Source organism: Mesocricetus auratus, unplaced genomic scaffold (assembly GCF_017639785.1).
Source record: "Mesocricetus auratus isolate SY011 unplaced genomic scaffold, BCM_Maur_2.0 Super-Scaffold_100009, whole genome shotgun sequence".
NCBI classification, from domain to species: Eukaryota; Metazoa; Chordata; class Mammalia; order Rodentia; family Cricetidae; genus Mesocricetus; species Mesocricetus auratus.
The window spans coordinates 39,915,909-39,943,588 of record NW_024429193.1 but is presented as its reverse complement, the minus strand read 5'-3'; the positions used below and the strand labels follow the sequence as shown (position 1 = coordinate 39,943,588).

The following is a 27,680-nucleotide window of genomic DNA, read 5'->3' as shown; positions in this document are numbered from 1 at the left end:
AAGCAATTAAGCAATGGGAGGATGTATGTGTGGATCACAGCAATCTGAAATTAGAGGTTCACTGCTACACAGAACACAGTCTGCCTCCTTCAAGTTTGCATTTTAGTTTATAAACAGACATTCTCTGATCACAGCTCTTCAACTAACTGGAGTGGGTAAACTGGGATGCCACCTCCACCAACTGGCTGTCTGAAGAGGAAGCTGTTAAATAAGACATGAACCTAGTTATTTCAGAGTTAACATGGGAAAGAGAGCTACAGACATAAAATAAATAAAAACGACATACTATAAAAGGACATGCAGCCCATGAAAATCATCCCTTGAGAAATAGTGTGCTTAAGCAAACAACAAAACAGAACTCATGACTTTGAGGAGTGCTACAGCATTTGTGGAAGTAGGTTTGTTTGGGATCAAGTAAATTGGAGACCAAAACAATAGGAGATATATATATATATACCTGAACATCTGATTTTATAGATTTATAAGCAACATGTCATTTACCCAAACATGAACATGAATAGCACATTGTCTTCTCAAAGGCTTTCTTCCCCAGAGTATTACAGAAAACCTATTTGTGGCCAAATAATAGCAGGCACCATCACTGACCAGGTACGCCATCCATCCAAGAGTGCCACAGCCTTAACAAAAAGCACATACCTTGTGGGCATCACAAACTGTAGATGCTGAGCTGTTACTCCAGTTTTGATTTAATGTGTTTTTGTGTTCATACTCTGGAGAATGTTCCTGACAGCTTCTAAGGTTTTAGAGTCAGGCCACAGTTCATTTCACATAAGCTACAAAAGGCTGTCAGACACAGGACCCTGAGTCAAGACTTCCACTACTCTAGCAATATCTGAGAGATGTAAAATTGACTTTTGTTTGTAATTGCTACTGAACCACTGCCTATCTATTATCTTTCTTACAAAGTTATTATTTCATAAAAAATAGAAAAGTAATAATACATACAAAATTTCTACATGTAAAAGATTTAGAAACATCTCCACCATAGGTAACTGAAGGAAAAGTAAGGAGACTGCTTTTATCTAACCATCCATCCGTTCATAGATCCTCTCAATTATATATCTAGTCACTAACTTAATAATGATCTTCATCCTTGGTCAAAGAACCCTGACCACACTACTCAGAATAACTTCAATAAAGATGTATGTAGGAGCTAGGGAGATGACTTGGTGGGTAAGGCACTTGCTGTGTAATCATGAGGACCTGAGTTTGAACCTCTAGAATCCATGTAAAGCTAGTTGTAGAGCAATACCTCACTAATCACAATACTCCCACCATGAGATAAGAGGCAAAGACAGGAGAATGCCCTGGAGCGTGAGGAACAGTTAGCCAGAGGTACAAAGTGACAAACAACAAGAATACATTATTTCAGGGAGCACTGAAACCCAAGGTTGTCTTCTGTACTCAGATTATGTACTCTGGCATACATACATCCACACAAGAATGGATAACACAAAGGATCTTATACATGCAAACCATATGCACATATACACACAGAGAGAACAACATACTCATACTTGACCAGAGTTGATTACATATGCAAAGAACACCCTGTCATTGAAAAAAATTAAGAGAACTGAGAATATGAGTATGTTAGAGAGACAGCAGATTTCCATCATGTTCACATGTTGATTTGGTACCAGGGTTATACCTGAAGGAGTCGCTCCTGTGTTTTTTAAAACAGTTGAATAACACACTTGAAGGGCACCGTTACCTAATATGTAAAGGTGAGAAAGAGGGAGCATACATTCTGCTGCACACATGGATACTAAGGGGGTCTTATGAATACAAAAAAGAGCAATTTACCGGGGCTTGTGCGGTGAGGAAAACCTTGAAGTCTTCGTTAAATGTTAAAGTTGGATGATCAGCAATCCTGTTGAGAAACTTATGCAATGCCTTCCTGCGGGTTTCTATGAAGTCATCATTGAATCGTTCCACCATCCCTTTCACGATAAACTTTTCTGGTAATGGCTGGGACCAACATCAAAAACAAGCAACTATCTGAGAAAACATGCACTTGACAGTGGAATAGCTGAGGGATGGAGATGGACATAAGGGAGATGTGGGCAGAGATCAGAGAGGAGTAGTGGGGAACAGCCAAAGCTAAGTACAAATGCAAACACTCAAAGGAATGCTGTTGTTTTCTGTACCAATACAAAGATAAAATAAAATACGCATTTAAAAAAGTCAATCTGCAGGCTAGTGAGATGGTCCAGCCTGTAAGGGCACTTCCTGTCAAGCCAGGCAGCCTGAGTTTGAAACCAGGATCACACCATGGAAGGAAAGAACTGACTCCCACAAGTTGTTGTCTGACCTCCATACATGCTCATGCTCACACACAATAAATATCCATTGAATGAAAAAACAAACACATAACACCTCACATGTCACACACAGGGTTGCAAGGAATTCTGAAGATCAGTTGAATTCTTCAACGTTTATTATAAGGATAAGTTTTTAAAACCTAGAGTACAGGCTTGGAATCTTACAGGCTGAGGGCCTGAATTCAATCTCTGGTGATCCACGTGGTGGAAAGAGAATTCCTACCTCCCCCACCCCCAGTATTTCTCAGCCCTTCACATGCATGGCAGCATACAATTCATGAGTATAACACATTTTTAAAAACACATAGTTAGTATCGAAAAATGAAACATCACTTCATATTATAGTAGTTACAAAAACCCCCAAAACTATAGTTTAAGTATTTGGAAGTACATGTTCCTAAAATAAATGAACTTTGTTTTATTTAAAGGCATTAGGGTTTAGGCAAAAGCAAGCAGAGTGGCTATAGTATAAACAACACCACAAACCCTTACAAACTCACTGGAATAATGAGCGTGGGGTGGGCTTCCTCCAGTTTCCCCTTCAACCAAAGGAAATCTTGATAACGTCGCCTGACTTCAAATTCGCTGGAATCAAATTCCCCACGAGATGTCTGAAGGAAGCAAGAAAACGGAACAGCCCATACAGTATAGGACAGAAGACAGTTGCTTAATTCTATTTTAGATATTACGAAAAAAATGGGTCTCTAAGAAAACTTGAATCCTAATTATTCAGTGTTTGTCAGCCTGCGTGTAATTTTTTTTGTCATCTATTCATGCAGCAGATGAAATTAAGCGAACTTTCCGGTTTTTCCAGAAAGAAAGCAAACACTACGCTTAAATTTGAAGTCCAAGCTGAAAACTCTGCCTTCCAACCACCATCTGGCTGTTTTAACTACTATGACTCTGGCATGGCTTTCTCGCTTAGAAAGTGTGCTCAGAATGTAGGTTTCAAACATTATTCTTTTCTTACCATGATTAGAATTCAGAATTTGAGGAAAGTTCTATTTTTAAAATCTGGAAAATAACCTGAATACAACTGAGAAGACTGTTCTCTTGGACTTCGTTCAAATGAACTGCTTTCACTGAAATTTGCTGTTGGTATGTAAAAATTCTAACATTTTACAGAGTGATTTTGCCACTTTTTCAAAAAGAATGTAATTAATGGATATTTAATGTGAAAAGATATTTTTCCTATAATTTCTCAAGGAGTTTTATTTTGAGCTATATGCTTAAATTCCTAAAATTTTAGTAGATACGTTAAGCTCTGTGTTCCTAGTAAACAAAATATCTGTGCCAACTCATGTGACAAGGACATGGGCTCAATGTCAACCTCACAACTACTGCCTGGGTCTCAGTCCAAAAATAAAAGTAGTATTTCTCTAATTCACACTTACCTCTCATGAGAAAATAAGCACTTACACCAATGGCTCAGTTAACTAAAGTTTTGCAAACAAAACACATACAGTAATATTTAGCTTGAGATATTCCTGAAGGACTAAAGATGAAATAAAATATTGCAAACATATCACCCTCTCACAGAAAATGATAACTATTCACACTGGTGAACCAGTTATAAAAGTAAATAATTTAAGTCATAAGGCACAGTTTTAATTGTTTAGAAATTGTTAATGAACTCATGAAACTATACAGTCCTTAAAAGTCTATGTTTACAATGTAATACAGTATATCTCAGTAAATGTTCTCTTTGCAGTTGGAAAAATTTGGTGTATATTTCAGCTGCAGAAGACTAAGAATCTAAACATTCACAAAACACTTCAAAAATGTAATTATTTTTCAAAACAACACATGATATAGAAACAGTAAAAACAGAAAATCTAAATCCAGTAAAAATATGTTTAGCAACATACACACATTGACTGATATGTGGATGTGGATGTGTATATGCAAACATGCACACATACACATACACAGATCATGAATTAGAGTCACTCTCATCTGACTGAACACCAGGTACTACAAACAGGATCATGAACAACTTCTAAAACAATAAGCCGATGTAACTATTAGTAACAATAAATGCATTCAAGCAATGGTTGATGAAAATGTCATTCAGCTGTCTATGTTCTCAGCCACTGCCAAGTCTTTAGTAAACACAATACAATCTGTTATAAACTCCAGCTTTGGAGATAGATGACAAGTATCACTCAATTTTGTCCTCATCAGTTTGTTCTCGTCACTCTATCACTGACTTGAAATAATTTTCTAATGTGTAACAACAATTGAAGAAAATAGAAAATGTGTTCAGGTCTTAACAGAATATTCCATTTCTTCTTACTACAGGACCTTATACTCCTGAATGGGATATACTAAGGAAAACAGATATAGTCACTTGAATTTAGATAATGGCTAATTTCTGAACAGTAGATTTAAAATCACCATCCTATCTAATACAGTCATGGTTGGTCATTTACAGACAAACAGAAGCTTCCAGACTATAGGATTAACTGGGTTTGAAGACAGATCTCCACCTTAGAAAGAACACATGTTCTTAGTGTGCTTCCAGTATCACTAATGCTTCTGACTAGGATGCAGGTTTCCATGGAAGCAATATTACAAAGCAGTTGAATTTTCATCTGTGACCACAAGAGGTTGGAAACTTAACATTGAGTACCAACAAGTGCCTACCTGCTGGGGTATGTGGGCTTTTGTGAAACACACCCCAAATGGATTTGCTCAACAATGACCTATGATCCAGGGTAAGCAGGCATTCTAAGATCAGAAGATTTAGAAAACAGCTTTTGAAATAAGTGAATCCTAATATTCTACTCATGCACAGTTAACTCTCTTAGAAAGTAATCTCTACATGTCCAGAAGACAAAGTACTTCATCCAAGCAGCCAGTTCAGGATTCAGGATGTCAGTCTTAAGGGTAAAAGTCCTTTTCCTGTGAGACAGATGTCTTGAACATGGGAGTACCGGCACTCACCCTTATATAGTTAGATACTTCTTAAAAGATCCCAAGCAAGAGGTTATCGGTGTGGACAAGCACATGTGGGATATCCTGTATGCTGCAAACACGTGTTGCATTAATGGCTGATCAGTACAGCTGCTTTGACCTATGGCAGGGCAGAAGATAGCCAGGAGGAAAACCCAAGCAGAGATACAGGGAGAAAGAAGGCAGAGTCTGGGAGATGCCATCTAGTCACCAAAGAAGAAATAGCGGTGATCCTAGCAGCACCAGTAAGCCACGGCCCATGGAAATACATAGAATAATAAAATGGGTTGATTGAAGTTATAAGAGTTAGTTAATAATAAGACTGAGCTAATAGGCTGAACATTTTGTAATTAATATTAAGTCTCAGAATGCTTATAGGGGAACTGATAGGTGAGAGAGAAACTTCCAGCTGCAATATCACAAAAATATGAAGACTTTACTAATTAATTGAACAAAACAGTAAATTATCAGGTAACTAGTTCCTGAGAATCATGGTTAGAATTACTAAAACCTTCCTTGAGAAACTCAGACTCCCTGGAAGTGAGTACAAATCCCCACTCACGCACTTTTCTACTTACTGCAGGGTAGAAGGCAGTTACTGACCTATTACTGCACACGGCTAAGTGTTTTACATTGATCACTTCACCTGAGTCGATTCTCGGAGCAACACCAGGTTCGATTTAGAACTAGCATCTACCAAAATGTCCTGTTTTTAGCTTGAAGAACTGCAAGGCTTAGAAGGGTTGAGGATACATTTTTAGTTGCTTTTCTTTCACTTGTTACTTTATATTCTTTAAGGATTCCTCTGTGATAGTGAGAAAGAACAGAGGAAAGCTGTGCAGCTGGAGAAGCCTTCTTAGGCAGCTTATATATTGAAAAATGAATATTACTCCTTCTGTCTAAGGAGATGGAAACATCAAGCAGATGGAAAAGCATATCCATTGTCATGAGACCAAGAGGCATCTGTCATAATCACAGCCTAGAAGCCACTCCTCCTGAGCAGAGCAGGGATGGGAGGGAGAGCTTTTGCAATGTGGCTGTGGGCGGGGGGCGGGAGGGCTGCATTTTGCACTGAAGGAAACGAGGGGCCATGGAAAGAGATGCGACAAACACACTTCTAGGAACCACAGTGGGCCATAGTGCGGAGACTATGCCGAATGATGACGTTACAGAGGCACAGGCCAGAGTCCTCTCAGCTAGAAGAGATGTTCCTCAACACTTGCGAACCACAGTGGCGATGGGCGAGCCTTCCTAAAAAGAGATCCTGATCTTGCAAAGAGAAATTAGAAATGATTCTTAAGAGTACTTACTGAACCAGATTAAATTTTGTTTCATTTTGTCTGACATTAGCTTTCTCTGTGTAAAGGATGACAGACTTGGTCTCTGAATCCATTTCTCTTGTGTTATTGAACAAGCATTTCACATGCAAGCTACAGTTGTGGTTTAGTATTACACTTTGTAATCCTCAGGAAAAAAATTAAAAACTTTATGTGTCCTGTATTTTTTATTTTTTACTGTTTTTTTTGTTTTGTTTTTTAGCTTATGGAGTAAGGAGAACGCTCTTTCATTGCTGGTGGGAGTGCAAACTTGGACAGCCACTTTGGAAATGTGTCCTGTTCTTAATACTTTTCTCTCTTTATCAGGAACCCAACTCTTTGTTTCCAAAGGTTTCTATCTATCTATCTATCTATCTATCTATCTATCTATCTATCATCTATCTATCTATTATTTATTTGGGGTATTTCTTTTGAAATAATGATTTTGTTGAATATGTTTTCTGTAACTTTGAGCTGTATTTCTTTGCCTTCTTCTATACCTACTATTCTCAGGTTTGGCTTCTTCACAGTGTCCCATATTTCCTGGATATTTTGTGTTAAGGATTTGTTGGTTTTGAGATTTTCTTTGGTTGACGACTCTATATCCTCTAAGGAGTCTTCAACACCTGAGATTCTCTCTTCTATCTCTTGTATTCTATTGGTGATACTTGTGTCTGTAGTTCCTGATCGTTTACCCAGCTTTTCTATTTCCAACACCCCCTCATTCTGTGTTTTCTTTATTGTTTCTATTTCAGCTTTCAATCCTTCAATTGTTTGAGTTGTTTCATTCCATTGTTTGGTTGTTTTTTCTTGGTACTCTTTAGATTCTTTAAGAGATTTGTTTATTTCTTGAATTTTTTGGTTTGCCTTTTCCCCCATCTCATGGATTTTATTGTTTGTTTTTTCTTCTATTTCTTTAAGGGATTTCCTTGTTTCCTCTTTGAGGGTCTCTATCATCTTCATAAAATAATTTTTAAGGTTTGTCTCCTCTGCTTCGTCTATGTAGTGCTTTTCAGGTCTTGTTGGCGTTGGGTCTCTAGATTCTGGTGGGGTCATGTTGGTCTTTCTATTGCTGAGTGAGCTCTTATTCTGTCTTCTTCCCATCTCTTCTTTCAGTGGGTGCAGGTGGGGTCTTTCTGTCTCCACTGGTCTCCTTCCTTCCTGAAGCTGAACCTGGGGACGCTGAAACTGAAGCTGGGGTTGCCGGAGCTCATGAAGCACAGGCTGTCCTTGAATTCCCTACATAGCCAAGATGGCCTCCAACTAGAGCTTTGCCTGACTCAGCCTCCAAATGTTGAACTTCCAAAGATGCCCAACCATACCAGGATAGTTATCATTTTTATGACAAAAGCCAAAATCCTCTTACTCTTAGAAGGACAACTAAAAATCACCACTTAATAAAGTCAATTCAAATATCACATTTCATAGGAACCAAATGATTGTCAGGTAAGATGAAATATCTTACCCAAAATAGCTTTCATTAAAAAAAGGCTGAAGTGGTACATTTACACAATGGAGTACTATTCATTGGAAAAATAAACAAACAGTGGAATTTTGAAATTCGCAGGCAAATGGATGGCACAAGAAACCATCTTGCGTGAGGTAACCCAGTCACAAAAAGACAAACATAGTATGTACTCACTCATGTATGGATTTTAGATATGGATTAGAGGAGTGGCAGTCTACAATCCAACTGCCAGAGAATCTGGGAAACAGAATGCTCAATCAATGACTGATGGAACAGAGGCAGACACCCACAGCTAAACACTGAGCTGAACTAAAGGAACCCAGTGACAGAGAGGGAGGACTGATGAGCAAAGGTGTCAAGACTGGGCTTGTTTAACCCACAAAAACAGCTGACCTGAACAAGGGGAAGCTCTTGAACCACAGACTGATAGCTGGGAGTCAAGCATGGGGCTGATCCAGACCTCCTGAACATGGGTATCAGTGAGGAGGCCTAGGCAACCTATGTGGCCTTGGGTAGTAGATCAGTACTTATCCTTGGCATACAAATGGGCTTTGAGTGCCCATCCCACAATGAGGGATACTCTCTCAACCTGGACTCTTGGGGAGGACCTAGTCCCTACCCTGAATGAAATAACAGACTCTGGATATCTCCCCATAGAGGACCTCACCCTCCCTGGGGAACGGGGTGGGGATTGGGGGGTTGGTGGGAGGGCATGGGAGGAGGGGAGGGAGAGGGACCTGGGATTGACATGTGAAGCAACCTTGTTTCTAATTTAAACTTGAAAATAAAAAAAGGCTGGGTATCTTTTGCTTTATGTCTACTATCCACTTATGAGTAAATACATACTATAGTTGTCTTTATGGGTCTGTGGGTCTGGGTTACCTCACTTAGGATGTTTTTTACTAGTTCGGGCTTTTTGCCAGCAAATTTTAGGATGCCATTGTTTCTTATTGCTCCATTGTGTAAATGTACCATATTATCTGTACCCATTCTTCAACTGAGGGGCATCTAGGTTGTTTCCAAGATCTGGCTTAACACAATCCACAACCCCAGAGAAACTAGAACCCTCTTTCAGAAACAGATGCAAGAAGATGCAGAAATCCACAATTAACCTTTGGGCCAAGCTCCTGGTGTACAACAGAAGTGAGGGAGGAGCCATAATATGAACAAAATAGTCAAGACCTTGATGGGGAAACCCATAGAATCAGCAGACCCAAGCTACTGAGTGATCATTGATTCTAATCTGACAAATGGGGAACCTGCATAAGATTGAAATAGACAACCAACAACCAACAAAAAAGAGGAAAATAAGTCAATGCATATGATTCCATAATACTGAGCTGTATGACCAAAACACATTTTCAGAAGCTCAAAGAGCATAATGACATTCAAGAAAATGGTCACTCAGCATTTACCTTGGTTATGATCCTGTAAGTGATAAAAGTTTCAATTGTAGTAACATGGCTTTCAGGTGCATCAACTGTAATGAAGAGATCCTTTAAATCAGATTCATCTTCAAACTTGATTTGGTTTATCATTGACAAAGGAGATGTTGGCATCATAGGGCTGAAGGAGTTCATGTCCATCAGTGAGGCATCCTAAGGAATAAAGCATTTATAAAGTTAACATCAGACACTGGCAATAAGGCTCAGTCGGGAAAGTGCCTGCTACACAAACATGAGGAACTGAGTTCAGAGCCCCAAGGTCCCATAAAAGCCAGGTGTTGTGGTGCACATCTGCAATGCCAGGACCAGGGAGGCAGACAAAGGTGATTCCCTGGGGCTACAGATGCCTTTAGAGGACATCAGATCCTCCCAGAGCTGTAGTGACAGGTGGTTGTAAGCCACACTGTGTGGGTAGTTGGGAACAGTAAACAGGGTCTTCTAGAAGAGCACTACCCACTCTTAAACACTGAGCCATCTCTTCAGTCAATATAGTACTTGGGAAATATTTCATAAAACCTGTGCCCAAATAAAGTCTAATATGTCTGATAAAGGTAATGAAAAATGGAACAAAGGGAAGAAAAAAAGAAAGATATAGGGAATGAACTAAGCAACCTTACTGAAAAAAGTAAGTTAACATAAGGTGTTTCAGACATTGGGATGTCTCCTGTTGTTGCAGTTAACCAAGATCCATCTAACCTTTTGTGGTTGGTGGATTTGGGGAGAAATGGATCCTTAACATTTGTCCTTCTCTAACAAGGATGCTGTTCTCATTTATTTTTATTTTCTATGTGGCATTTTTCTACATGTTCCAAATATTGTAAAATCAATATGTTTTGTCTTATAATCAGAAAATTATATTAAAATTGCTAGAGCCAACGTTCTAAATGCTAATGTTCAGAAGCAACAAGAACCACAATTGTTAAGACAATTGTCTAAGATCAGCCATATGGCAAGAGACTTTGGACTGTATTTGGGTAGTTTTCTTTCTTGAACTCATCAAGATTCACGTGGTAAAAAAATTTTTAAAAACTGCAACAAAAAGGATAATTATCTAAAATAAAATATGGAATGCTACATAATAGAATCCTAAGAAGCATTAACAGAATTTAGAGCTTCCAAAAACATATCCCACCAGTATGTACAAAAATCTCTCTCACAAACCATCCAGTTGAAATAGTACTGTTCTAAACTGAGAAGTTTTGATTTGGTAGGCAAATGTCCTTTCAGTTTCCTGACACTGCATGCAGCCCCCTGCTCCTGTTTGCTCTGTGCCTACCCACTCTGCTCACCACCACCACTTCATTTACCCACCACGGAATTTTGTGTTCTATTTCCTCTGCTTAAAATGCAGCCTTTTATAGAGTGGGAAGGATCTGGGTTGGTTTATGAAGGCAAAATTCTGTTGAATACAGTGTGGTATCATAAACATATGCTTCTATATCCAGCAAAGGAAGAAAATTACAGGCTGAAAATTTAGTAGCATGGATGTTTTCAGTGGAAGGATTTAAGTTACGACGAATCCCTCAAAAACATTCCTAAAACTTCAATAAAGCCAGCTATCCTGCACATTTTAGATTTGTTCTCCCCCTCCAAAAAATGCTGACATAAAAGATGTGCACTGACATAAGTAACTGAGGAAAATAAGTGTTTGGGAAGAAACACAGAAGCAATTAGCCCATTTAACCTTTTGTGGTTGGTGATTTTGGGTTATGGGTCTTTAACATGCCGTGTTCTTCTCTAACAAAGACTCACCTCTACCATTTCCTGACCCTATCCTCTCTTCCTAACTTCTCTCTCAACTTTGAAACATGCACATTAACTTACAGTCTTTTAAGCACTGGGGAAAAAAAGTTTTTTTACTTTTCTTCCCAGACATGCCAGCAGAGGGGACATGATCTCTGTGACAAATCCCTACTTGAATTACATTTAATACCATTTCCACTGCCAAGTCAATGAAAACACACAGAAACCTAAGAAAACCAAGATCTGAATATATAATGAAGAAGAAAGTTTGGCACATAGTTACAAGTCATTGTGTTCTGTGTTTGCTCCAAAGCAACAGTCTATTCACTGTTAGAGAGAACATTTAAGCAATTCCCAAAATGAATGTATTGGAATGGCAAAATCAGGCACAAATTAAATGGAGTTGTTCCTGTTGTTATTCTTGGTTCTTTAACTGTCTGTAATTAGTTCAATCATGCTCCTGACACATCCAGTTCCTCCAAACTCATATGTTGAAGACCAACACCTCGTACCCTTGAATGTGACTTCATTTGATGAGAGGGTCTTTGTGTCATTAAGCTTTTTCATGTATGTATGCATGCATTCATGTGGGATACAGATGTGCTTGAGAGTGTGAGTACATGGTGAACAGAGGAGAGGGTGCCAGGTATCATTCCTCAGAGCTATTTACCTCCTTTTAGTCAGGATCTCTCTTTGTCTCAGACCTCTCCAAGGAGACCAACGGACCTGGGAGAATGAGGGCCTAGGTATCAACCTGTCGTTATCTCCCTAGTTCTATGCATGTAACCAGACCTAGCCTTTTCTTCCTTCCTTTTTTCTTTCTTTCCTTCCTTCTTTCCTTCCTCCCTTCCTTCCTTCCTTCCATTTACTCTATCTTTCTTCCTTCTTCCTTTTTGGTTTGTTTTGGTTTTTTTTGTTAAACATGCATAGGTTTTGGGGAATCAAATGAGGATCCTTGCACTTGAACAACTGAGCTTCTCTCTACCTCTGACAGGGTCTTTCTAGAACTAATTATGTTTAAATAAGCTCATTTGACCTTTGTACCTGCACTGATGATGTAGATTTGAGTTCAGGCACATTAGGTGGCTCTCAACTGCCTGGAACTCTAGCTCCTGGGGAATGTAAGACCTCTGGCTTCCATGGGAACCCACCCCACCACCCTCACCCACCAACATCCCCATACACACAACATCCTGCAAACAAAGACAGTAAGTAAAATAAGTGCATTAAAGTGACAGCTAATTTAATATAACTGGTATTTTTGTAACAGGTATTTTATAAAATGAGGAAATATACATAGTGGAGAAAAAAGAGGAAGAAACACAAAGATAGCTGTGAATAATGCCAGGTGAGGTACATGGGATAGGTACTTCCCTCAGGCCACGAAAGAAGACTTACTCTTATAGTATTGGCCTCCAGATCTGGCAATGCACCACTTTTTTGTTGTTGACATGCCCAGTCTGCTGATAATTTGTTATAGCAGCACTAGCAACTAAAACAGTGTTACTGCACCTACCTATGTACACAGTGAAAGTCTGAGGATGGAGGGAAGCATGGAAGAAGACACAATGATGAAGTGTCATCCTTGAACTATTCTTTTCCTGTTTTGTGGGTTAATACCCAACTCCAGTAATGATTCCTAGGAGAGGCTTCTGGCTCTTTTTCTAGTTTCCAAACTCTCTAACTGAAATTAGTCAAATCCGCAGCTGAAATTTAAAGTCCAGGAGGGCTTGTCAATAATTGAATGTTCAGAAGATAAACACTAAAAGATAGACGTTCAAAGGTGAGTCATGACCTCTCCATGTGGTGTCCTTTCTTAATATCCCCCCACTAACAAGCTACTCAGGATCTCTCATGAATATAACATGAATTGCTCTGATAATGCTGCATCGCATCCGCCATCTGTGCGCAAACAACGATTTTCTTTTTACAAGTAGAGGGGGAAGAGAAATCAGTGTGAGAAGTGTGATAAATCAGAATACTGGCATGAAAAGGCCATGCGAATAAAATTGCTGAGGCACGAGAAACACACACACCAAGAGACATCTGGTAAAAAAAAAAATCAAGTGGAAGGAGTTTGAGAAGCTGTGGTAAAGAGGGACACTCATCTTGATGGGCCTAAATTTAGGCTTGCCAGCTGTGTTTTGATTTACAAATCCTTCCAATCTGCCTGCTTATAATAATAATAATAAAAATAAGGGAGACGGGCCCAGGAAGAGTGCTGAAGATGTGATTGGAGGGAACACTACCACTGCCATTTTCTATAACACAGCATACAACATTCTAATCTTGTTTGACATAATTTCCATTTTTCAGTAGTGTATACATCCTTGCAAGCATATACGACAATTCATTTATCTGTTCCTCAGTTTCTTTCATTGTTTAATGTCTTAACAGTGCTGCCTTGGGCTTCTTGCACTACAGTAACATTCTGAACAAAGACAGTTGTGCATAATTTTCCTTGACACAATTTTCCTTTCTGGAGAAAGAAAACAAAAGAAAACATGCTATATAATTACACTCTGCTCTGTCTCTATCCAGGCTCATGCAGAGATTTAATTAACGGTGTGATGTTATTGAAAGGCAATGAGATCCTGATTTTCTGGAGTTTAATTTCTTATTTTCAGGCCTTTAGAAAGGTCATCTATCACCTGGGATCCCACAGTAGGAAGACCATGAATATCTCTACCATTTAAAAATGTTATACTTATTGTGGCATGTGGCCACACACTGCAGCCTGTGTGTGGAGGTCAAGGAACAACTTTTAGAGGCTGGTTCTCTCTGCCCAGTGTGGGCTCTGGGGATTGAACTCCATCATCAGACTCCAACAGCAAAGTAGTTTATCTGCTGACCCATCACACCCGTCCATACACTGCTCTGTCAATAGATTCCTATAGTTCTCTCAAGCCTACATTAGTTCTCTGCAAAGTGGGCTGTTAGAAGGGACTCAGTGTTTTGCTGCCTGCATTCTGCTGACACACGCTAACTTGGTCTTCCATCTCCATCATGAACTAAAGCAGCAAGATGCCCTGAATAGATAGGGCTTCCTGATCTCAGAATAGCCTCCACATTCATGATTTTTTTTCTTTACAAATTGGTCAATCTCAGATATTATATCATAGCCACATATATTTTGACATACTACATTAAAAGAAAAAACTCCCCACAGTCAGGCAGAGATATTATTCTCAATTCAAATTTAGATCAGAGTTGTGAATTTGGTCAAGTTACTTGGCTTTTTTTGACCTACAAGTTTTCAGGTAAAAATTGTCAGAAAAGTCATATTTTACCCGGAATCATGGAGGGGCAGTGGGGAGAAAATAATAAATAAATAATAAATGTGAAGAGTGCAATGTGTGTTTGAAAGTGTTACATACATTATGTTTGTCACTGACAGACCAAATATAAATATTTGGGAATTCTGAGGCTGTCTGTTCTCTGTTAAAATTTTTTCAGCTTGGCCACTATAATGTGAAATTGTTTACAGACAATATATAAATGAATGTACGAGTCTGTTTTGTAATACACCTTACTTACAAAATGAGTCCAACTGTATCTACCCTTGCTTATATTCTAGCTACCGGATATGTAAACTTTATCTTAAATGCAATGGAATATTCATTTTTTAATTTTTTTGCAGTGGTGAGATTGAACCAATGACATTATTTATACTAGGCAGGTAATCAGTCACTTAACTACATCCTCAGCATGAAATTCACCCTAAAAAATTAAAAATATATATAGTGCATTTAAGTATGAAAAAGATACAGTCTTGATTAGTTAAAAAAAAAGTCTACTAGTTTTCTTTGCAGTTTTCTCGTAGAATTTACAAATACAAATTAGGGGTTTGTTTTTTTGTTCTGTTTCTTTAATGATTGGAATCCTCAGTAACACATACCTCTCAAACATTTCAAAGCTATTTGCACCAGGAACGGTAAGTCTGCACATGACAACAGGCCTACTGAAACAACATTTTTTAAAGCCAGTCTGGGGTATTGGATGCATGCGGGAAACATCAGCCAACTTTCCAATTGTGAATTCAGTGATGACTAACTGGAAAGAGAATAAGCCAGGAAAAATTCTCTAACCAGAACTTCTAAAGAGGATGACAGTATGGATTCTACAGGCAAAATGCTGCACAATATTGTACACTAACGGGTGTGTAGGCAGAACTGTTTCTAGCACATTCCATGGGCTGTGCTCTTAACAGTCATGGATAAAATGGATCTTATTAACATAACAAAGTAAAAACAGTCCTCCAAACAAAGATGTGGCCTTGACAGACATTTTCTAAGGAAAAGGCCAAGACATCACACGCTATAGGTCATTTCTGGGGAGACTTACTAAATGATTATATATACACTAAAGAAATCAATAGATAACTCAAAAGGAAACATTCAATATTTTCATTCCCTAGTAATTCTAAGTAAACTGGTATATATTACACATAATGACTCACGCACAAAAAAGAAATTATGCATGCGGTATAGCATTTAGGAACCATTCACAGATTTTCTTTTGGTATCTTTCTCAATAATATCTGAGAAATATATGTTCTACTTATTTAAAATTAAAAGAACTTTGCATCCTAAATTTTATCACTATAGGGCCCCCTCCAACTACATGGAAAATTTAGTTATATCCCATATGGAAGTAAGTAGTCACATAGCGTGTCTTATTTCACTTAATCCTCTCAACAACCTGATACAGGTAAATGTCACTTAGCTGCCATCCAATTTTTTGTTGTATTGTTAATACTAAAACTTACAGAGCTAATAAGATATAACCATTGTCACTACCAAAAAAAACTACTATCATGGTTTTATTTCATTTACTAAATGTTCGCTGTGTATCCATTCTGTGTCTGACTGAAGAAAGAATAGTGACCAAGACTGGGGACACTTCAACTTGCATGAAATTTGTATCATAGCTGATTGAGTGGTTAGGAAGTTAACAAATGAACCCTAGAAGAAGAAGACCATTTCCCTGTGATGCAAAGATAAGCTTTGTTGATTTGGTTTCGCTTTTTAAACTAGATATGGTTGCAATCAACTGTAATCCCAGCACTTAGATCTGAGGGAGTGTGAGGCATGCCTTAAATTCTTCGTAACACCCTGTCTATACATACTGGAAAACAAAACAAACGGAAACAGGAGTAAGTGTCAATGAAGTGAGGTTTTAGTGAAACAGGAGCCTTGCTGGGGGAAGGGGTGAAGGAGCAGGAAGAGTGCTGTAAATCTGTCTTTGAGGAGGAAGGCTTTAAGGAGGCACTGTGAAGTCATTGTGTACAGTACCGAGGCAGGGGAAGTACAGTAAAGAGATCATTAATCCCAAGGGGGAGAAAAGGAAAACACTAAAGGGGCAGACTGGAGATGGAAGGGTGGATAATGGGTTTTCATGAAGGAATAACCAATAAAAACAGTTGAAAATATACAGAGTTAGACTTTCAGGTATTCACATCTTTGTTAGTGAGGGGTGAACTCCAGAATAAACTGAACCCTTGAAATCCAAAAGCAAGAAGTCAGTTACACAGCTGCACCCTGCTGAGTAGCTATGTATTCATTGTGGTCTTACTGGGACTATGAATGGATACTAACTAAACTGGATGCAATCTTAAACCAATGCAGTTACAATTAACCTCAATTACACATGCATGATGCATTACCTAATGGGAAATTTTCCTTTTTAAAAATACTTAACACTTTATTACAAATCTGATTTTCTTTCTTCAGAAAGACCCAGTGTATTAATTGCCTAAAGGTTTTCTGCAGAACCAAAGTTAGAGGTAGCAGGATTCATCCCTATGTGAGGACTATACCACTCGTTAATTGCCAGGCAAACTGTAGTGCCTTTGTGTGGGAGGAAGACCAACCAAGAGGTTTGACCACAGATTGCTTTGGACAGTGGGATGAATCTGAACAGAAGATTCCAGAAGCATCACCCATTGCCATCAGTGTACTTGATCTTTCCCTTCTGACACAAGAACAGCATGTCCCAGTTATCAGTCATTTCCTTAGCATGGACTAAAAATGAAGTGGAGTAACAAAGCAGCCTCAAAGCCTATCAGAGTCCCACAGTTCAGCCTTGAAAGACAGAGTCACAAGCAAGAAATAAACGTTTATGGTCAGAAACCCCCTGAGACTTGAGATTGCTGTGTTATGGCACACCCTAGTGAAACAGAAAATGCTCGAAGAGTTAAAACACACATCCACATTTGATTATCCCAGTCTTTCTACAAGAAGAACAGTTGGGGATCCTTGTTTCCATTTTTCATTCTGAAGACTCACCAACCAAGAATCTGACATGTTTTTTGATCCCAAATAGCAATGTTTCCATTTTAATTGGAAACAGACTTCATGTTTTTCAGATTTCATTTTAAATAATGAAGCTGTTTTCCTACTTAAAACACACATACACACACACACCACTACCATTCATATCATTATAATAAAAACACCTATGTGACCTGGAATGATGGCCTAAGTCTGGGATTCTAGCACTGAGGAGGAAGGTCAGGTTGTGCTACACGAGACCTTACCTAAAATAAATTAAAATCTAACAAAAATTTAAATTGATAGTAAAAGGGGTCAAGACCAGGCTGGGGAAACCCACAGAAACAGCTGACCTTAACAAGGGGGAGCTCATGGACTCCAGACTGACAGCTCAGAAAACAGCATAGGACTGCTACAGACCACCTGTACGTGGGTATCAGTAGCAGACCTGGGAAGTCTATGGAACCTCTGGTAGTTGAACAGTATTTATCCCTAGTGTACTAATGGACATTGGGAGCCCATTCCCCATAGAGGCATTCTCTCTCAGCCTAGACACAAAGGGGAGGGTCTAGGCCCTGCACCAAATGATGTGGCAGACTTTGATGATCCCCCATGAAGGCCTCACCTGAAGGCCTCACCGTCTCTATGGAGCAGAAGAGGAATGGAATGGGGGTCAAAGGGGGGTATGGGAGCCTGGGAGGGAGAGGAAACTGGGATTGATATATAAAATAGGATTGTTTCTAATTTAAATAAAAAATAAACAATTTTAAATTGTAAATAAAAATGTACTTCCAAAATATTACATTACATTATTCATGGTGCCATGGCCTGAAATCTAAGCACTCAGGAGGCAGAGACAGGAGAACTAAAAGTCTGTGGCAGCATGAGATGTATGAATGACCCTGTCCCAAACAAAACAAAACAAAAATGTGTCAAAAAAAGAACATATAAAAGAAGATATAAAATTCCATATAGAGGATAGTTCTATGAATAAGTAATAATATGAGGAAATAAATCTCTGAAGACACAAGTACAGTAAATTAGTAGATGAATTTGGCTACATGTTATGATAGATTTTATTGGGGACATGAAAATGTACTAAAACAGTTTACATTGACTGTACCACTCAATTAATTGACATAAGAAATTATCTCCCTCACAACAATGAGTAAATCTTAGTGTATGTAAAATATACCTCAATAAAGTTGGCCTTTGAAAGGAAAGAGGGAACACATCGAGTATGAGCACTTTATGAAGTAAACATTAAAAATAAAAGAGCTAGAGAGATGGCTCAAGAGTTAAGAGCATGTGTGCTCATTCAGAGAACCCAAAATCAGTTCACAGCACTCACATTCACAGCTAACAACGGCCCATGGCATCTGATGCCCTCTTCTGGTCACCAAGGGCATCTACACCACAAGTGGGCATACACACACACACACACACACACACACACACACCAATAATAATAATAAAATCTTAAAATTATAAATTGATTAAAATATTTTACTTTAAGTACTACTAGTTTAATTTTCTAACCCCACTGTTTTCTAGTGATTTTATGTATCTGCTAATATTATTTTTCTTTTTATCTATACTACAGGTAGCAATGTGCTGTTCATCATGGTTAATAAATATACTACCAGAGCTAATCAAATATTCTGTGTAAAACAGGCCAACTTATTTTCATGACATGATTCTTCTCCGACTTATAGGGAAATCTTAAAATACATATCTCAAGCAATTGTGTCAATGTTTAATGCTTATTTGTGCATCTTCTTCAGAAAGTACAGAGTACAAGTAAACAAATGAAAGAGATGAATGCTGAGTTTTTTCATGATTACTCTAGCCACTTGGAAAACTGCAATAGGCTGTCACTTCATAGACATGCCAGGGGACATCACTAAGTCTCTCAAGGATAAAAACAGAAAACTATAGAGAATAAGATATTCTTTTCAGACTTTGATGACAGCTTACCAAAATATATGTAATAACCTTCTCCATGGTTGTGCAGCAACAAGATAGAAACAAACACTTGTGTCTCATTAAAGGAGCTGCTATCCCGTCCCTGTGAAGGTCTCTGCCCTTTTCTCAACCTGCTTTCCCAGCCTTTAGATTTGCTCTGCAAACTACAGAGCCCTTACCATTTTACTCCTTTTCAGCCTTCTAACCAAGCCCTCTGAGTCAGGTGTTTGTGACTTACTTTCTCAAGAACAGAGAGTATGTTGATGATTCTTCTACCATTTATACACCTTGCATTTGTCTCTTCTCATACAATACAAAGAGGGGACTTTATCCAGGATCTAGGCTCAACCCAGCTCTCTGTCATCTGGCAATAATTACTCACCACTGATTAAGACTAATTTGTTTTCCTTCCACTTAGTTTAGTATCTGGATTGGAAAGAACAATATAGTGCAAATGGCCTTTTACTGGAGACCAGATCATTAGCAAATTATTGCTAATAATTGGCCCATATCATTTGCAAATGCGTACTAAATACCAAATATTGTGTATTTAATTGTCTTACTCTCCTACCGTCAATAATCTCAGCTTAATGGAAACAGGCAAGAAATAAAAGTTTTACAGAGAAGAAAAATTATCTACTTAAAAGGCAAAATTTATTGATATTCAAACATTCACAACAGAGTCAGAGAAAACACAGAATAGAAAGACAGGAACTGTATGTATGGAAATAAGAGAAACTCTAATTGGAGGTAGTTCTAAGCTGCACCATTGATAGCAAGAAGGATTTCTTTTTATTGCTCCAATCATAATTATGCAGAAGTAAAAACTAGAGTCAGTTCATGAGTGGCAAGCAAACTGACCTAGATCCCCACTAAAGAATCCTGTTCCAGAAGATTCTGAGTCATCCTTTCTGGAATGTGTTCTAAGATGCTGCATTTTAAACAGGTCCTAAGATATGCAATTGATCTGAAGTTCACCAAGTTAAAGGGACAGAAACAAGTGAAAAGCTAATGCAAGCTCTGATCATCAAGAACCTTGACAAGAAGCTCACCACCCCCACCAGGTGTGTCAACACCCTCAATAAAAGACAGGCAGAAGATGAGGGTAATAAACGCCCTAGGGCTCTATCCACCATTCTTAGAGGCTGCCAAGGAAGCTAACTACTCAGAAGAGGCAGTGAGAGCCCAAAGCAGCACTAATTCCAAAGGCAGAAAGATAAAAATGGGCTTGCAGCATGGCTCATTGATTTAGTGGACGTGTTTTTTAAGTGAATGACTGGAATTCACACCGCATAAAGGCAGGGTGACTATGGAAGCCCAACTGTAATCCCAACAGAGATAGGTAATCCCCAAAGCAAACTGGCCAGCAAGAATAGCCATACCAGTGAGCTCTGGGTTTGACCGAGAATCCCTATTTCAAGTAAGAAGGCAGAAGAACAATCAAGGATGGTTCCCAGCATAAACTTAGGGCCTTCACATACACACATGTGCATACTTACACACATGCAAAAACATGTGTACATGAAAAACGGGAAAGGATAAAACTGAAGGAAATCATTTTGTGTGTGTATATATGGGCAGATATGATCAGTGAGTAGTGCATAAATGTAAAGTAAATACAGGGCATTGTGTCCTGGATTTCTCAGGAACTATGACACAAACAGCAGGAAATTAAATGGAAAAGAGAACAGTTTGGTCTGCACTTCCTGATGGCAGACACAATGAAAGCAACCACCTCATGCTCTCGCCATTATGTCTTCCCACCCTAATGAACTGTGTCCTTCCTTAACTGTGAGTCCAAACAGATCCTTCCTCCCCCCCCTCATCTCCCAAAAAGAGGCTTGAAAGAGATACGTTGAGAATGAGTGCACAGAGGGATGTTATTCACCATGGGCATGAAACTGAAGGACTGGGAAGGACCATCAACTTAAGATTTTCTTTCCCAATGCCCTTCCAGTTGGTTTAGCATGTTAAAATTCCATTATAACCCCCTCTTACTTGTGGAAACGTACAGTTCAACAGTCACACCCTGTTTTCCTCTGGGACCATTAGTCATCTGGCTTGCACTAACATTTTTAGTGACAAGACTCAGGCTGGCACTATGTAATCCTTCTCACTTCAGAAATTATAACACATGGACTTTGGACTCCCACCCATCTTTGCCAATCTTGAGACTGTCTATCGACGCCTCCCCCACAGCACTGTCAAAGAAGGAGGATGGAACATCCTCAGATGAGGCACAGCCTCAGGTTCAGGTTATAACATTGTCAATACTCCTTGTGACCTTGGAAAAGTGGCATTTGTTTAGATGCAGTAGTGTGGCATTTGTGTGTATTGGTCTTCCAGGCACCAAAAGCCATAAGAAATGCTTACCCATAAAACAGTTCTGTAAAAAGTTCTCTTGCTACTTAGTCTGAAGTTTCCTACTTTAATATTATATACGATCACATATGCTAACTAAAACAGAGAACCTGGGGATTTCACCCTTTTCTTTCCATCCTTCACTTACAGAAGAAAATACAAGAACACTTTACATAGAAGAGCTGTGACTGCACGAAGTGGAATTTCCAGGGGATGGAACATAAACAGTCTTAGATGGGCTCTGTAGTCACTCATTCTCTGGCTCCCACCCTCCCTCCCTCTCTCCCTCTTTCCTCCTCTCTGCTCTCATCTTTCTGAGCCACAACACAGAAGCAAGCCTTAGGAAAAAAGGAGCAGAGACATTTATTAAATCCTCATGTTTACTGTTTCTCCTCATCTGAGTCATTGCTATCAGATGGCCATCCAAAGAGAAACAATTTTCTAATTTTCTAATCAGTGGAGGCAGGATTTCAAATAACAGCAATGGAGACTGTCTTTGGTCCAAACCACTAAGATTATACCTTGGGTATATTTTCACTTATAATGACTTCACTGTAACCTCATCAATTGGAGGCCTTATCGTGTGGTTCTAACAGGATGGATTTGAAAATCAGAAAGTGCCTCAATGGACAAAGAGGACTCTGTGGTTCCTTTTTGAACTGGCCTTGGAACCAGTGCAGCACCACTTGCTAATGGTCAATATGCTCACACTCTCCCCACCTCCAGATTCCTGGAGAGAGGCATAGAGCCCATTGCTTGATAATGATGGCAGGTTGCATCACAGACAAGCATGTGATAAGGGAGACACAAAGTGATCTGAAGCTGCTCTCTACCTGTTGTACTATGTATGGTCCAAGCAAGTCATCCTTCATTTTCAGCCTCAGGCTCCATTGACCTATAAGCTGTATGTTAGAAGGCTCGTCCCGATGATGATGTTACTTGGCAGCTTCCTTGGGGGAAACTTGAACACACTATCCAAGGAAGGTAAAGGGGAACTTGGAGGGCATGCTGCATGTTGTCTCCCTACTTTGCTACAACCCTGGTGGCAGTAGCTGTGTCACTTTGTAAATTTCGTTGGCCCTTTTCCCACAACTCCAGCCTTCAACAGTTTCTATACCTCATCCCTTTCAAGCAGAAAAATGCTAATGGCTTTTTGCTAATATCAGATTTTATGTGCTTCACTGGACTACATGTGCTATAAATAATTCCTGCATTAATAGCTCATTTAACGTTTTAAAAAATTCTGAGTTTTAGCAGGGTAATGACTGACAGAGCATCTAACACAAGACAAAGATTGGGGAAACAAACATGAAATATATAGATTTTCATAGGTATGTATGTATTTTGAATATCTTCCAAATACTTGATAGATTTGCTGATAATTATAGTATGTCTCCTATCACTGCTATGGTTTAAAACAGTATGAGGAACTTTTTGTCAGTGTGTGCTTACTGGGGGTCGTGAAACCCATAGAATGTTGGATCGACTGGGAGATCCTCGGGTTTAAAGAAGAACTGATGGGACCCTGACTTGATTCTTTCAAGAGGGTCTTTAATATGAAATAAGACTGGGGACTCTCCAGGTCCTTCTGACTTCCTGTCTGATAATATGACAGTTCCTTTCTTCCCCTGGACTCCATCCATGTGATGCCATTCACAGGAGGTCTTCTCTACAACTGAGCTGATTATCATATCATGCCCGAGCCTCTAGCTCCCTGTGGCAAGTAAATTTTTTTATTCATAAAGTGATTTAGCCTTAGGTATTCTAGAGTAGTAATGAAAAGGCTGACTATCTTAATATGTAACCTATTATATTTCACGAATAACCTCTTCTATAAGAATGTGTTTTTCTTCAAACTCAAACCTCAATATAAACTTCATAAATTATCTTACCATTTCCATATTCATATAAGACATATTGGCTTCCACTAATCATCTCTTTCTTTCCGACATTTACAAACAAAACACAAACTGATAGAATCCATGACCTTGCTAAAGATTAAAAACAAGACTACCCCTGGCCCTTAGCTTTCAGAAACTCTCTATGGTCCATTTCTAAGGACTTATTTTATTCTTAATTCATAGGAACATATGTGTGTCTGTGCATGGGTATGTGTGGAAGTGCCCATGGAGACCAGGATCCCCTGGAGTTACAGGTGGTTGTGAGCTGCCCCACATAGGTGCTAGGAACTGACCTCAGGTCCTCTGCAAGAGCACCAAGTGCTCTTAACCACTGAGACATCTCTACAGTCCCAGTCTATTATTTTTGTAAGAATATATTTACCTAATTGTATTTGGAGGTACAAGTTACACCTCTAAAAAAACTAAATGTGATAGTGTATAATAAAAATATGGGTAGTTCATGTGTACTATAATTTTCAAAACAATGGTGAATTTTCCCTCTAAAAGTAGAGAATTTGAGCTGTCGTGGTGGCTCATCTAGTAAAGTGCTTGCTCCACAATGTGAGTACTAGAGTTCTGAAACCAGAACCAAAAGAGCTGGGTTGGGCTGGCAATGCCTGCCTGTGAATTCCAACATGAGAGACAGAGAAAAGGACTCACTGAAGCAAGCTGAATGTGCAGCTGCTAGCTCTGGGCTCAGTGAGTGACCTCGCTTCAATGTACATGGTGGAGAATGAAAAAGGAAGACACCTGATGTCAACCTCAGGCCCCCATGTGCACATGCACATGTAAACATGAATACACAGACAGCACACACATATAACCCAGGTCTATGTATACAAGAGAAAGCAGAGAATTGGCCTCTTTTCTTTTCACTAATATTGCTCTCAGCCAAGTGCTAAGACGTTTTTACATGATTGCAGTCATTTGCAAAGTTTTTACTTTATTTCCTTGTGTTGTTGGTTACGCTCTCTGATCTCTTTTCCAACACCTGCAGTTACTTTTAAAAATCAATACCTGCTGTGTTTGCTGTGTTTCCAATGTTTCTTTTTCAAACATGGCATCAATTACTCCTTGGTAAATTTTTCAAAACTCAATGGTCCCCACTTAGTTTTTCTTTCCATTCCCCCTGGTGTATGTTGCCACTTAGTGTTTGTCCTATCTTGCCATCTAGGCTTCAAGACTATGATAGGAAGAAACAGATATTGCATGCTTTTCCTAGGAGGAGGAAAAACATGTCTTTCTAGAACAAAATGTTTTAGCCCGTCAGAGTTCTTACTCTTTGTGGATTCTGAAAGGGACACCAGCTATACATTCACAGTCTAAGGAGAAACGTTACCAATCTTGAAAAAGTGAAGGGCACTAAAAGTTGCTCTCACAAGTGCTGGGCAGACCCCATTCCGGAGTAGACAGGACAGTAACAGAGCTCCAAAGAGAGGCTGAAGAGGAATGTTGGAGAGAATGAGGCCAATGGAGACTTTCATAATTTTGCTTGTCTAATTGTGGTTAATGGTTGAAAGTTTTAACCCCTTGGAATTAGCATGGAAGCAACTAAATGTTTTTTCAGGATGGTACTTTCTTTAGACTTTAACCAGTATTACACACTTACTTTTCATCTTCTAAGTGCATAATTCTTAACTTTCTCTAGGCAGCAAGTACATGAAGTTATGTAGCAGCAAGTAGGATTGGTGCAGGTGTACAGACCTGAAACATACAATTACGGCTCACCCATCTTTTTTGACAGAATACAAAGTCACAAGGACAGCATAATGAGGAGAGTAAGACTCCCAGTAATAACATTTAAAAAGAAATTCCAGCAGATGAATGGAATCCCTTACTCTGATAGTACTTTAGGCAATTTAGTAGGAATGCCCATTCACACGGCTTCTGGCTGCAACCTGTCATTTTCTTCTCGCCTACACCACCTATAACTCCATCAATCCCAGCATTCCCATAGACCCAAGCAAATAAACAGCTCCTCCATCTCAGACCACAGGGACTCACTGAGACAGGCATTCCCTGGGAAGGCTTAGGGTACAGAATCTAGGGGAAGAGGCTACCTGAAGAGTTTTTAGCAATTCCAGATGATTTTGATATACAACCTCCAATCCAATCTCAGCACCTCTCCCTCAATTCTGGAAGTTCCACACTGATCTGAACAAAGTATGTGTATAATGGGGTGGGAATGCAGTATTGGGCCATTGGATGGCTCAGTACACAGAGTTGCTTGCTGCAGGGCCTGGTGACCTAGGTTCAATGCTCCAGAGCCCACATGGAATAAGGAGAGGGCAGAATGAAGGCGGTGGTCTGACAAGCACCTGCATACCACACACACACACACACACACACACACACACACACACACACACACACACATACACATACACACACACACACACACAAGTAAAAATAAAATAAAATTTTAAAGCAGTATTGAAACTAAGCTTCAAACAATTCCAATTTTAGAATTTAAATAAATAGGAAAGCTAAGCACACGGAACTGTGATACAAAGTCAACAGAGAATGCAACCGGGTGAACCCCATAGGCTCTAAGGAGTTCAACATGAAGTTTGTGAGTTCAGTGCTGGAGTCCAAGTGCGCTGGTTACTTGGTAACTTCTGTTTGACAGTTATGTAGGTGTGCCGTTTTAACATCACAGCCGCCTCAGTCATTGATAACATGCTCCCATGCTCCCATTGAGCTCCAGGCTTCTGTTAGTGGCCCCTTTGAGAAACTGCTGTGACGCTGGATTGGGCCACAAGAAGGGTATTTCTGTTTCAAACTTTCAGAAAGTTCAAGTTTCAGGCCACAGGCACCCAATTCAACCACTAATGTCCAAAAGTCCATTCTGTCCAAGTACAACTCTAGCCAGGGAGTGCCTCTGAGGCTAGATTTCCAAGCAATTGGGAAGGAATATGCAGGCTACAAATGGGGTTAGGAGCCTAGTTAATTGCTCCCCCCCCAAAAAAAAAAAAACTTCTTCAGTTCCGCCAGGAGTGGAGGCCAGGTGTTCTCATGAAAAGATTTCTACACCCAGTGGTCACAGGTTTCCAGACCCTCCTAGGGTGGGACACAATGCTCCCATTCACACATAACAGTAAACTCAAATCACTTCCCTGCAGTAAAGCAATCTGTTTCCAAGACTTCAGGAGAGAAGCCTGGAGGAGGAGGAGCCCTTTCCTTTCATGCTACCCGCCCATGCATGATATGGGATGTCCCTGTCAAGGAAGGGAAAATGGAAAGAGTAAGGGGCAAAAATATCAGAACTGTTAACACTCCATAAGCCTTGGCCCTGCCTCTAGAGGGGAAGGTCAAAGTGCGGAGGAGGGAGCGGCTGGTTCGGGCTGGGTGTACCGTCTCCAGCTCCAAATCCGTCGGGGAGTTGAGTCACCCTGGAACTTTCCCTGGACGCGCCGCCCCTGCCGCGTCCGCGGCTACGGCCCCTGCCCTCACCTTACTGAACACCTCCAAGTCGTCCTCGTCCTCGTCCAGATCCAGCACGTCGGCCTGCAGCAGGCTGCAGGAACCGCTGCCATCCGGGATCGGGGCGCCGCCCCGCGGGCTCTCACCGACCGCCAGCTCCGAGGAACCCGACGCCAGGCGCTCGCCGTCCATCCCGGCAGTGCGAGCCCCACCGGCCGCCGCAGCCAGCCCGGCTCCCCCCTGCGCGCCCATTGGCTCCCGCGGCGCCCTGTACCTCCCCGGCCGGCCCAGCTCCTGCCCCTCGGCCGTGCGCAGACGCGGAACTGCGGGAGATCGCGGCGCAGAGCCAGGGCGGGCAGGCAGAGGGGTTTGCGCGTCCCGGACCTGGCCCCAGATTGCGGCCAAGCTTGAAGTCCTGAAGCTAGGAACCGTCTCCAGAGTGGGCAGAGGAAACTCTGAGGACAAGAGGTGGCATTCTCGCTCTGA

The 27,680-nt window shown here is 40.0% G+C and overlaps 1 protein-coding gene across 2 annotated transcripts in view; it reads right to left on the bottom strand.

The window, feature by feature from the left end:
* The window catches only part of Snx7 (sorting nexin 7), an 81,788-nt gene extending 54,359 nt beyond the window's left edge, over window positions 1-27,429 (bottom strand). Inside the window, exons 1-4 of one of the 2 annotated variants that reach the window (XM_040751970.1) lie at window positions 27,225-27,429; window positions 9,500-9,682; window positions 2,846-2,956; window positions 1,828-1,992 (exon numbers count right to left, since the gene is read on the bottom strand). In XM_040751970.1, the coding sequence (XP_040607904.1) occupies window positions 1,828-1,992; window positions 2,846-2,956; window positions 9,500-9,682; window positions 27,225-27,386 (621 nt within the window). In that variant the 5' untranslated portion in view covers window positions 27,387-27,429. The remainder of the gene's footprint in view (window positions 1-1,827; window positions 1,993-2,845; window positions 2,957-9,499; window positions 9,683-27,224) is intronic. The other variant, XM_040751971.1, reaches the window with a different exon arrangement.
* Window positions 27,430-27,680: the final 251 nt, after the last annotated feature.